This window comes from Palaemon carinicauda, chromosome 18 (assembly GCF_036898095.1).
Source record: "Palaemon carinicauda isolate YSFRI2023 chromosome 18, ASM3689809v2, whole genome shotgun sequence".
NCBI lineage: Eukaryota > Metazoa > Arthropoda > Malacostraca > Decapoda > Palaemonidae > Palaemon > Palaemon carinicauda.
Window position 1 is genome coordinate 14,392,025 of NC_090742.1, and position 15,000 is coordinate 14,407,024.

The window sequence follows — 15,000 nt, forward strand, 5'->3', positions numbered from 1 at the left end:
GTGTTTGTATTCATTATCAATAATTACCAATCACAACATCGACAGATAGATTATGAAATATTGTCAATAACTTACCCTAACAATAAATAATAGGCTCCGTATATCAATCAAATCCCCATTCCTAAAAGAAGTTTTGCCATAAGTAAAAACTAAATGTGAAAATTTAATATACTACTTACCATAAACAACCGTAAACCCCTCTCTCTCTCTCTCTCTCTCTCTCTCTCTCTCTCTCTCTCTCTCTCTCTCTCTCTCTCTCTCTCTCTCTCTCATCAGGTCAATAGTATTAAAAGGATATCTGAGTTGAGTGTTGGGGAGTCTCCATGCTGCAAGGGCTCTACCGGCTGGGCCTCCGCCGACCACGTCTGTAAGGAAACAAAGATAGAAGACATCATTATAAATAATATATCTAGTTATCTATCTATAGGTATATATAAATATATGTATATATACATATATTTATTTATAATATATATATATATATAAAATTTATTATAACCTGGCTACAAATGCATATGTATTTACAAATATACATACATACATATTTGTGTGTACGAATGTGCGTGTGTGTGTGTATATATATATATATATATATATATATATGTGTGTGTGTGTGTGTGTGTGTCTGTTTGTATGTATTTATATATAAACATATATAAATACATACACATATATTTGAATATATATATACACACACACATATATATATATATATATATATATATATATATATATATATATATATATACACATATGTATGTATGTGTGTAAAGACAATCCCATAAGCATAATAAAATGACTATTTTTTGTCATACCCGCAAATAAATAATTTCTTAAAATATATACAAAGAAAATACTTGCAAAATAAATGCTAAATATCCTCTTCAAGAAATAACATCAGTAATAAAAAAAAAATCTCAATTATCAAACCTCAACTTTCTGAGCTTATTCACCTATTAAGTACATTTTAGACATTTCGCCTTTTCGTGGACAAACCTTTCAGAATTAACTATTGTCGCAAAAGGAAAACTATAGTCAATTTTTTTTAGTGAGGCAGATTTGCACCGACTCATAGGGGTGCCCTTTTAGCTCGGAAAAGTCTCCTGATCGCTGATTGGTTGGAGAAGATAACTCTAACCAATCAGAGAGCAGGAAACTTTTCCGAGCTAAAAGGGCACCGCTGCGAGTCAGTGCAAGTGCGCCTCATTAAAAAAAATTGAGTATAGTATAGACTAGAAATTAAAGTTGTGGTGACATTGTAAACGTTCTTGCCTGGCGATCTGCCGGACTGGGGTTCGAGAAACGCTCAAGCTCTATAGTTTCGTGTAGTATCTGTAACCTCACTATCCTTGTGAGCTTTAAGGATGGGACTTTGGGGGAGCCTATACGTCTATTTACTGAGTCATAAGCAGCCATTTTCTGGCACTCCCTGGTCCTAACTTGGGCGGAGAGGGGTATTGGGTGATGATCTTATGTATATATGGTCAGTCTCTATGGCACTGTCCTGTCTCTGGGATCTGCCATTCATGAGCAAATGTTAAACCATTTTAAACTCTGTGGAATATTTCAAATGTTAGAGAGCAGTCTATGGATAATCCTATGGATAATCCCATACAACGATGACATAACCTCACTAGGATGCATCAAGTCCTTCACCTTTAAAGATACTCTCCCGTGAGAATTTTAAGCCATTTTAAACTCGGTGGAACATTTCGAATGTTAAAAAGCAGGCTAAGGATAATCCTATGGATAATCCCATACAATGATTACATAACCTCCCTAGGATGGATCGAGTCCTTCACCTTTAAGTATACTCTTCCCGTCTTCCTGATTTCTGCCGTCTGGGCCTTACGTGAATAAATTTTTTTCCGAGTAACCGACGTTCATTTCAAGAACCTGACAGATAGTCATATGTTCTATTCTCTTGGGGTAGAGTTCTCTTATTTGAGGGTACATTCAGGCACGATATTCTATCATATTTCTCACCTTATTTTTTTTTTTTTTTTGAAGTTTATATGTGAAAGATCTATATTAATATTGTTATTGTCCTTAAAATATTTTCATTTCTATTGTTTATTACATCTCTTATTTATTCAGTTTCATATTTCCTTTCTTCACTGGGCTATTTTCCCTGTTGGAGCCTCTAGGCTTATACCATCCAGCTTTTCCAACTAGGGTTGTAGCTTGGTTTATAATAATAATAATAATAATAATAATCCATATTGTCTTCCTTGACCTAAGCAGAGCATTTTTGTACCTAGTTATCAGATGAACTTTTTGTTTAGCGTGAGAGAGAGAGAGAGAGAGAGAGAGAGAGAGAGAGAGAGAGAGAGAGAGAGAGAATACACCATAAAAATGGGAATATTTCGACGATGTATCCTGGCCCAAAAAGAGGATGGAACTATTAATAATATGTCCATTGAAATAAGATATTCAAAATAAATTCTCTGACGCACTATCCCTTAAAAAAATCAAGCCGTTAATGCATTTCACGTGGCGCACTGTAAGCATTACTACCGGGTCTTTGCAGTGATCTAAGTACCCTACCTACCCCCACTTTTTTATCAAATTCCTTTATTTCGTCTTTCTGTCCAGAATCTTTTAACTGTTAATTTCCTGTAAAACTTAAGGCTACTCCTCTATTAGGACCTCGGTGTGGAATGGTCTCCCCAGGCCCTTCACCTTGCCCTATATGCCAAAATTCTATCAAGTGAAACCAGTTCAATTATTATTATTATTATTATTATTATTATCATTATTATTATTATTAGCTAATCTACAACCCTAGTTAGAGAAGCAAGATGCTAAAAGCCCAAGGGCTACAACAGAGAAAATAGCCCAGTGAGGAAAGGAAATAAGGAAATAAACTATATATAAGCTATAAGAAATAATGAATAACAACATAAAACATCTCAAGACCAGCAACAATGTAAACAATGAAACTGCTCTCCATCCAGCCTTTCCATATTTCCAGAAGCAGCTGGTCACTTGTGATTCTGAATGCGGCAGACTGTAGGCAATTTCCAGCCAAGCACAGACAAAGCGAATGGACTCAGAGGCGCCAGAAGTCTACGGACAATAAAACGGAACAATCATTTCCTTCCGACTTGGTTTTAAATCAAAGAGGAAGGGACGCCATTAACCAACATCACACTTGGAGTGAGTCATTGCATCATGAAAGTGACGAAGTAAGTTTTTTTTTTTTTTTTTTTTTTTTTGAAAAAATTAATAATGGGAACATCAAAGATAGTGTGGAACATCTTTGCAGACAATGAGATTCAGTCGTGGTGCTTTAACTAATATGCCTGCAGCAACTCCAGAGGGAATATTAGTAACATGGTTGATTTTTTCTTCTTTTACCTGTAAAAATTTATATATATATATATATATATATATATATATATATATATATATATATATATATATATATATATATATATATAAAACTTTTGCATATGGGCAAAATATATATACAGCATATATGTGTATATATATATTTTTCCATGTTTATGTGTAAATATACAGTATACAGTTTTTATACATGAATATATAAATACATATATATATGATATATATATATATATATATATATATATATATATATATATATATATATATATATATATATAGTGTATATCGACTGTTCCAGTATATGACACATTTCAACTGCAATGGTACATACATACATACATATACCATGGCACTTCCCCCAATTTTGGAGGGTAGCCGACATCAACAAAGAAACAAAAACAAAAAGGGGACCTCTACTCTCTACGTTCCTCCCAGCCTAACAAGGGACTCAACCGAGTTCAGCTGGTACTGCTAGGGTGTCACAGCCCACCCTCCCACATTATCCACCACAGATGAATCTTCATAATGCTGAATCCCCTACTGCTGCTACCTCCGCGGTCATCTAAGGCATCGGAGGCAGCAGCAGGGCCTACCGGAACTGCGTCACAATCGCTCGCCATTCATTCCTATTTCTAGCACGCTCTCTTGCCTCGCTCACATCTATCCTCCTATCACCCAGAGCTTCCTTCACTCCATCCATCCACCCAAACCTTGGCCTTCCTCTAGTACTTCTCCCATCAACTTTTGCATTCATCACCTTCTTTAACAGACAGCCATTTTCCATTCTCTCAACATGGCCAAACCACCTCAACACATTCATATCCACTCTAGCTGCTAACTCATTTCTTACACCCGTTCTCACTCTCACCACTCTAGTCGAAAAAAACAGGATGCTTTTGCCAAAGGGCTCTAACGTGGGAAAGTAGCCCAGTGAGGAAAGGAAATAAAGAAACTACACGAGAACTAATGAAAAATTAAAATAAAACACATTAAGAACAGTAACAACATTAAAATAGATATTCCATAAAAGATCTATAAAAAGAGACTCAGGTAAAAGCGTTCCCTGCAAGTTTGAACTTTTGCAAGAGGAAAAACATAATAGAACTTTATATAATTAGTAATTCTGGTATGAGTGATAAATTATAATGATGATTACAAGGTGTTTAGTGCAAATATAATAATTCTTCTATTTACAAGAAAGTAAGACATAAATGAAAGTTCTAAAGAAAGCAGAAATTATTACTAAACATATAATTGAGGATATTGAAAAAAAGAAAATGGATCTCACAAAACAAATAAGAATGCATAAATTCAAATTTAATGGAATTTTCACCCCCCCCCCCCAAAAAAATAGCCATAACATTACTCATCATAATTTCAAAAATGTTCAAAAGCGTATTATTATTATTATTATTATTATTATTATTATTATTATTATTACTTGCTAAGCTATAACCCTAGTTGGAAAAGAGGGATGCTATGCTCCCAGGGGCTCCAACAGGGAAAATGGCCCAGTGAGGAAAGAACGCAAGGAAATAAGAGAAGTAATTAACAATTAAAATGAAATATTTTAAGGACAGTAACACTGAAATAAATATTTCATATATACACTCTAAAATCTTTAACAAAACAACAAGAAGAGAAACAAGAAAGAACAAGATGAAAAAGAAATATAAATAATTAGAAAAGCAAAAAAAAAATAAAATGAAAAAATATAAGATATAAAATATAAAATACATGATGTAAAATAACAACACAAAAAACGTAAAAAAAAAAAATGCAAAATAATACCGAATTACATCAACGTTCAAAATCATATTGAAGTTTGAATCATTAGAAAACTAATATAAAATATGATGAAAAAATATGAAATATAAAATACAAAATGTAAAATAGAAAAACCAAAACGTAAAATATAAAAATAGAATAGATTAAGAGGATATATGATATAAAATATAAAACACATTATGTTAAATAGAAAAACCAAAACGTAAAGCATAAAAATAAAAAGGAAAATAAAAGAAAATATGAAAATAAAAATAAAATAAAATATAAAAAGAAAAGGTAAAATAAAAGAAAACAATATATGAAAATAAATTGCAAAATAAAAGAAAAGAAAAGAAAAAAAGAAATAGAAAAATAACAAAATAAAAAGCAAAATAAAAGGAAATAAAATATAAAAACAAAAAATAAAATAAAATGAAATACAAAAATAAAAAGCAAAATAAAATACAAAAATAAAATGAAGAAAAAATACAAAAATAAAATGCAAAAAAAGAAATGAAATACAAAAATAAAAAGACAAAACAACAAAAGAGAATAAAATATAAAAAAATAAAAGCCAACAATAACAAGACCACCTCATTCATCACGCGTATTACAGAAAACGTATTGCTCTGGACACCAGCATCATCTTGCAGATGCATTATGCAGAATGTCATCACGGGGCAAGAGACCGCAATGCACATCACGCAAATTCGAGATTTCCCTGTCTCCTTCTAAGTCCTTAATAAGCATATATAGCCAGAGGAGACGTGATCCTACAAAGGGGGTTTACATGGTGTGAATAGTTGTTCACTGAGATGTTCACTGAGACTGGTATGAAGATGACCGCAGACTATTTGCATTTGTTATACCTGTATTTGTGCAGTCTGTTTATCTGTTTGGGTATCTATGTATTTATCAGTCTATCAGTTTATATATAAATACTATATACATATACACACACGCATATATATATATATATATATATACACACATACTATATACGTATATATACAGACATACACACACACATATATATATAAAGATATATATACATATATATACATAATATATATATATATGTATATAAATATATATATATATATATATATATATATATATATATATATATATATATATATATATATACATATATATATATATATATATATATATATATATATATACATTCTGGGTGGGGATAATTTCACGCGGTGAGAGGGTTTGTGTATCCCTCATAACCAGCAAAACTATTCTAGTCTGGGCCACCAATACTAAGCTACAACCCTAGTTGGAAAAGCAAGATGTTATAAGTCCAAGGGCTTCAACAGGGAAAAAATAGCCCAGTGAGGAAAGGAAATAAGGAAATAAATAAACGATATGAGAAATAATGAACAATCAAAATAAAATATTTTAAAAAACAGTAACAACATCAAAACAGAGACTTACGTCGGCCTGTTCAACATAAAAACCTATGTGGCAAGTTTAAACTTTTGAAGTTCTACCGATTCAACTACCCGATTAGGAAGATCCTATACACTATAGGCTGGTTTCCACAGTGCATTTATCAGTACAGACCACCTCTACTGTACTACAATCAATTCAGCTTTATATAAAAATCTATAATTTACTATGATTCATTCATCAGTACAAATGATATGATAAAATGCACTATTGATTCATCTATGTGTATATATTTACACACACACACACACACACATATATATATATATATATATATATATATATATATATATATATATATATATATACATGTGTGTATATATATATGTATATATACATATACATATATATGTGTGTATGTATATATAAATACACATATATAAATATATATATATATATATATATATATATATATATATATATACATACATACATACATATATATATATATATATATATATATATATATATATATATATATATAATATGTTTGTGTGTATCCCATTCATATTATTACCTCACGTCATTCGTCCTACTATTCACTCATCGGCAACAAATACTACGATCTATTCATGAACAATACTAAATACATCACCTTTAACTCCCGAAGGCAAACATCAGAGAGGACCTCAGTTAATCCAGTAACAACAATCCACTCACAAAGAGTTTCGTGTTCTATGTTTTCCTTAAAATATCAGGTGATAAAAGTAAAGGTTACTCTCAAGAGGCCACTTGTATGTCTATCTATCTATTTACTAAGGCACTTCCACCAACTTGAGGGGGGGGGGGGGGTTTAGCCAACATCAAACAAAGGAACAAAAGGGGACCTTTCCCCTCTCCGTTACTCCCAGCCTGACGAGGGATTCAGCCGAGTTTGGCTGGTACTGCTATGTAATAAGTAATTGTGATACAGTGTTAAAAAAATGTTGGAAACTTAATTCGCTGTTTAACCTTATAAAGTTCTATTTCCTCAAACCTCATTAACTGCTCAAAATTGGTTTTTCACTCTTTCCTCATTTTGAGAAAAGTAAATCTGATCATCAAACAGTTCGTTGCGTTTTCTACAAGCCGACATGTCATTCTTTCCTGCCTCCTCTTCTTGAGATCTTAAATGTTTAATTAACTAATTTTATACCTTTAAAAGATTAAAGCTCACTCATGAATGGCAGTGGTAAGGGACAGTGACATAATCAGCGTCAAAGCACCTTCACCTCCCAAGCTAGGACTAGGGAAGGTCAGGCAATGGCTCTTGGTGACTCAGCTGGTAGACCTATGGGCGTCAAAGCACCTTCACCACCCAAGCTAGGATAGGGAAGGCCAGACAATGGCAGCTGACGACTTCAGTAAGTAGACCTATAGGCTCCCAAAATACCTAAACCTTAGGTCACAAGGATGGTGAGGTTGCAGACACTACGAGAAACTACCGAGCTTGAGCGGGTCTCGAACCCCACTCCACAGATCGCCAAGCAGGGACGTTTCCAATAGGCTACCACAACCCTTAATCCAATATATCAAATTTCTAACCCATTTTTAATACTAATGGACGTATTTATCTTACAAGTTTCAGTACATTTTTCATATATCAAGTCTTTAATTACTTTATTTTTTTTTTCATATGCAATTCAAATTCATTGTTTGGTGCTATTTTAATTCATATAACGTTGTTCACACCAAGGAATATACTTCAGCCTTTGTTCTCACTTAGAAAGTTCTAGATTTCACAATATTCTTTACGGTTTTATAACATTAATTCCACTTATACTCATGAGAGTTCAGACATGAGTCTCAATAGAATAATTTTAATATATTTAATATATCTAATTTATTTAATATATTCCGTAATTACATTCAAAACATTGATATAAACTCACATAAACACACATATTACACATATGTTACGTAGACATACATAGTGCTAATCGAATGTAAGTGTGTATGTATATTACAACAATTAAATACATCACAATAAACACACAAAATACACAGACATACTTAGTAACTATGAAATACAAGTGCATGTGTATAGTAAAATAACTTTCTTTCATTTGAAACTCTTTGAATCTTCCTCCCTGTAATAATCAATTTTTACAGAATTAAAGTTTTATCTTATTGATTTTCGATTAATCTGCGTTTTCCGATTATAAAACCAAAACTTCACTTCTATCCCAGATGAATCACAATGAAAACATACTATGAACATAATGTACACATACTAAGAACATGATGAATCCATACTATGAACATAATGAATACATACTATGAACATAATGTACACATACTATGAACAAAATTAACGCATACTATGAACATCATGAACACATACTATGAACATAATAAACATATACTATGAATATACTGAATACTGTACATACTATGAACATAATGAATACATACAGTACTATGAAAATAAGGAACACATACTATGAACATAATGAACCCCTACTACGAAATTTACAGGTAATAATTGTGAATGAAACATATAAATATGCATGAGTGTGTAGATGAGGTGTGGTCAGGAATGTGGATTGATTAATCCTAGGAGGATTGAGCCTTTATTTTTTCCTCCAAGGATTAATCCCTCTCCTTCTACCCCCCCCCCCACCAAGTCAGTGCCAAACACCCCCCCCCCCCCACACCCCCACACCCCCACCAAGGAATTTCCTGTCCCAGTCCTCTTCTCCTTGGACCTCATCAATATTCAAATCACGAATTCGAGTCCACTTTTTCAACTTGGCACATTCATTCGCACTGCCGCAATTTAGCTCTTAAAAAAAAAGAAGAGCGAAGTGGCTCCCATTTCGTATTGCTCGACAAAAAAAAAAAAAAATCTTTTCTTGTAATACTTTTGATTAAATTACTTAACTTTCAATATTTTGAGATATACTAAAAAAACATCAATCTTGTCTTATAGTACTTTTGATTTAATTGCTTATCGTAACTTTCAAGATCTTGAAATTTATTTCAGGTATTTGTACTATTTATTTCAATTTTTATTTGTATGGCCAGTACGTTGTTGGTGTTTTTAAGGTAACTTATAAGTTACCTTAAAAACATCATGATTTTTTAATTTATATATATTATATATATATATGCATATATATACATATATATATGCATATATATACATATATATATGTATACATACATATGTATATATATATATTATATGTATATATATTATATATATTATATATATACATATATATGTATATATACACATATATATATATATATATATATATATTTATGTGTATATATATACATATATATATGTATATACATATATATATATACATATATATATGTATATATATACATATATATATGTATATATATATTATATGTATATGTATTATATATATTATATATATATACATATATATGTATATATACAGACATATATATATAATTATGTGTATATATATATATATATATATATATATATATATATATATATATATATATATATTCATATATATATATACATATATATATGTATATACATATATATATATATATATATATATATATATATATAATTTCTAAACTCTTCTCTTGTGAATGACTCTGCTAGGCCCTATAATCAAAATGGATTTGGGATTTGGAGGAATCTAAAATAAAATAAAAATATATTTTGCGGAAATAATCACGATTTACGTTTTCGCCAATTGTAAAACTCATTCGTATACGAGTAAACTCAAACTGAAATATTGAAAATGAAGGTACTGAAACATGCTGTAATAGCAAAAGTTGTGACTGATGTGCAAATTTATGAGCATTGAGGCATTTTGCGTAATGTTTTTATGAAAGAAATAATAATCTGGAGAAGATATATACACACTTTTACATATATATATATATATATATATATATATATATATATATATATATATATGTATATATATACATACTGTATATATGTATATATATATATATATATATATATATATATATATATATATATATGTGTGTGTGTGTGTGTGTGCTTGTGTTTATGTATGCATGTATATCTACTATTTCAATCTTTAAATGAGAAAATTTGTTAAAAAAAAAAGCTGACAAACCACAAGAATTTGTTAAAAAAAATATCTTGACAAACCACAAGAATTTGTTTAAAAAGAATTATTTTGACAGCCCACAAGAATTTGTTAAAAAATCATTTTGACAAACCACACGAATTAAAAATGATGTTGACAAACCATAAGAATTGGTTAAAAAAACTATGTTGATGAACCACAAGAATTGGTTAAAAAAATGTTGACAAACCATAAAAATTGGTTAAAAAAAAACGATGTTGATGAACCACAAGAATTGGTTAAAAAATGTTGACAAACCATAAAAATTGGTTAAAAAAAAACGATGCCGAAGAACCACAAGAATTGGTTAAAAAATGTTGACAAACCATAAAAATTGGTTAAAAAAAAAACGATGCTGATGAACCACAAGAATTGGTTAAAAAAAATGTTGACAAACCATAAAAATTGGTTATAAAAACGAAGTTAAAGCCCAGAGTAAAAACATTAAATCTAAGCTATGCAAACTCAATGAAAGTTTTTAAATCAGAAAGCTCAGAATTAAGTTAATTATTCAAACGTGATATGCAAACGCCATTGATTGATTGACTTGAGGTTTTCTGGCATCCTGATATATAAGGTCATTGACGCCGAAGCATAAGTGGTTTCCTTTTTCCCCAAGTCGAAACTCAGAATTAGGCCACAAACTCAAACATTACAGTATATGCAAACAGAAAGGTTTCAATTCAATATATCAAAGGTTAACGTAAAGTCACAAACCCAAACAACAAGAGCAAACACAAAGAAAAAGGTCTCAATCGTATAAGTCAAAGCAAAAAATCAAGCAACTTATGCAAACTCTTAAGAAAGCTTCAATTTCGTAGTTCAACTCAAATATATTAATGGCCATATAAAAATAACAAAAGACAAATGACGATAAACGTATAAACGAGCAACGCAATGAAAAGTAAGAACTACAATAATTTTCCTTTCCAAATATTTCATGATTTATAAAGAAAACCTTTAAGAACATACTCAAATGAAAAATTGTAAAATTCTTTGAATATTTTGACGAAAAGAGCATACAGTACTCATATAAAAAGCTTTCTAGAGTAAAATTCTTTGCAAGTTTTCACGAAAATAGCATACAGTACTCAAATAAAAAGCTCTCTAGAGTACAATTCTTTGCCTATTTTGACGAAATATTACTGTGAACATCAATCTGGTCTTCTTGTTCCATATGAAGCAACAGACAAATGAAAAGTTTCAAATCAAAACTTCTTCCATTACCTCAAAGAGACTGTAGTTACTAGCACCGGCCTCAGTGACGTAATTACCAGCCCCATCCTCGGTGAAGCTCCTCCTCCTGCTGAGGCACTCGAAGGAGAGAGCCCTCCTACGTCTCCTTCTACCGCTCCTCCTCTTTCTCCTGGTCCCATCGGAGTCTTTGGTTAGCGCCGTGGGCATGATAGTAGTAGTAGCGATGGACTTTAACCTTTGTAACGGTTCGTCTCACGCCGGACCGCATGGCGTTTAACGGTCTTTAAACTGAAGGTATTCGTATTTCCTTAACGGTAAAAAAAAAGATGACTTCAAATACAGATACGAAAAACATATTGATATATACCATATATGTTTAACTCATATTCACTCGCTTCAAATGTCTTGTTCTGTCTGGATTAAAATTTCAGCGTCAAAATAAAGTTCAAAGCACATGGAAACAGAACGGGCACATGGTAGAGCGCATACCTTCGCCAACGACACTTTTGTCACCAAGAACGCTGATAATGCCTTTTTACGTAGATATGTTGGATAATAAAGAGCGTAATGACAAAACTCGCACTCTCTGCAAGTTCATTGACCTTTGACCCCCCCCCCCCCCGCTAACATGGGTAATGGTATCACTATATCATATTATGTATCACAAGGTAGGTAATTGGGATATGCACATTTTGGCACTAGTTTCAAGCAAATCAGATAAAAATTGACCATGTAAAGCAAAACGACGTTTTATACCTTGACCTTTAATTCAATCACTTGCAAATCACAAGATATGCAATTGAATTATGCACATTCTGGCACTAGTTTCATGTAAATCGGATAAAAATGGACCATGATATAGCAAAAAGAAAAAAAAAAGACATTTATGACCTTTTCGTTACCTTGACCTTTGACCCAATCACTCTCAAATTCTAATCTAATAGTCCATGGACCATGGCCAATTATCCCACCAAATTTCATGATATTCGGTCAAATAGTTTTTGAGTTAAGCGAACCACAAACACACAGACAGACATAAAAGTTACACATCTATCAAGACATAACCTTCGCAACGAAGTTGGCGAAGGTAATAAGCAAGTATTGGTCTACAATGTGTTATTGGATGAAGGGGAATTTTTAAAACTTTGAAAGCAGAGGGCCAAATAAATACAAACATACATACATACGTACATGTGTATGTGTGAATGTGTATGGGTGTAAGTGCACACACACACACACACATATATATATAATATATATATATATATATATATATATATATATATATATATATATATATATATATATATATATATATATATATATATACACAGTAGGTTGGCCAGGGCACCAGCCACACGTTGAGATACTACTGCTAGAGAGTTATGGGGTCTCTTGACTGGCCAGATGGTACTACATTAGATCCTTCTCTATGGTTACGGTTCATTTTCCCTTTGCCTACATACATCCACACTGAATAGTCTGGCCTATTCTTTACATATTCTCCTCTGAGCTCATACACCTGACAACATAGATTACCAAACAATTCTTCCTCTCCCAAGCGGTTAACTACTGCACTGTAATTGTTCAGTGGCCACTTTCCTCTTGGTAAGGGTAGAAGAGACTCCTTAACTATGGTAAGCAGCTCTTCTAGGAGAAGGACATTCCAAAATCAAATCATTGTTTTCTAGTCTTGGGTAGTGCCATAGCCTCTGTACCATGGTCTTCCACTGTTCTATCTTATTTCTTTTCCTCTTGCTTTGATAAAGTTTTTACAGTTTATATAGGAGATATTTACTTTAATGTTGTTACTCAAATCAAAATACTCTATTTTCCATTTTTCCTTTCCTCACTGGGCTATTTTCCCTGTTGGACCCTCTGGGCTTAAAGCATCTTCCTTTTCCAACTAGGATTGTAGCTTAGCTAGTAGTAGTAATAATAATAATGATGATAATAATAATAATAATAATAATAATAATAATAATAATAATAATAATATATGTATGTGTCGATTTGTAAATATATATACAAAATTGCCCTAGTATTAATTGTTGATACAACAATCTACTCAGACACTCACAAACGTAGAGACAAACTGCATGACCACACACACACAAAAAAAAAAAGAATTACAAAAAAAAAAAAAACATTTCATCGTGTTTCAAAACCAATATACTGCAGTAATCCTATTTCAACATTTAGCGCATAAACACCACTATAAAATATACGGTAATTATATAATTAGCCTTCTTCAACAACTAATTCCTTTCAGAATCATGAGGAATTTTCTCTTTGTATTCTACGTTGCATGTTGCAGATGGTCAGGAAATAAAAGAAAACGGAATTCTTCACACGACATACCATTTTCTATCATGATTAGCATCACTAACTATTGTATATTGTTCTATCACTGCCTTAACGATTGTTTTTAAAAGTATATAAATTCCCAGAACTACTTGACATTTTTTACACATAACAAATACATCAATATCTTGCGAATGGAAAAAAATTAAATAAATCAGTAGGTTTTTTTTAATTCTTGCCTTCAAAGAAAAGTCTTAATACTTGCATCAATATATATCAAAATCAAATTGATATGGATATGTATGGACTTATTTCTTTGCACGAAAATAGCATATGATTTATTTTTTAATGAACCACAATAGCGCTACTACATATCAAAACATATTCTTGGAAAAATCTAAAGCTGGGTATATGCATGTTGGAAATTTTACGAGTTTGGCGATAATTCTTCTTCAATTTTCAAAAGCCTGATATCTCCTCTCGCTCCAGTGTATATAGATCACTGATTAAAAAGACCATTACTAATGCATATATATATATATATATATATATATATATGTATATATAATTATATATATGTATATATAATTATATATATATATATGTATATATATATACTGTATATATATATATATATAGAGAGAGAGAGAGAGAGAGAGAGAGAGAGAGAGAGAGAGAGAGAGAGAGAGAGAGAGAGAGAGAGAGAGAGAGAGAGAGAGCAACATGGATACAATAGGAGACTAACAACATTTAAGAAAGAGAAATGGACATGCGCTGGAGATAAGATGAGAATGACAGTTAATAGACAATAGATAAAAGAAGCAGTTTGAAGAAAAAAAATTTC

At 31.4% G+C, this 15,000-nt stretch overlaps 1 protein-coding gene across 2 annotated transcripts in view; it reads right to left on the bottom strand.

Annotated features, from left to right (window-relative positions):
* Positions 1 to 272: 272 nt before the first annotated feature.
* The window catches only part of LOC137657623 (uncharacterized), a 134,574-nt gene continuing 119,846 nt past the window's right edge, over positions 273 to 15,000 (bottom strand). For both annotated transcript variants that reach the window (XM_068391997.1, XM_068391996.1), the window contains one exon: positions 273 to 365. In XM_068391997.1, the coding sequence (XP_068248098.1) occupies positions 273 to 365 (93 nt within the window). The remainder of the gene's footprint in view (positions 366 to 15,000) is intronic.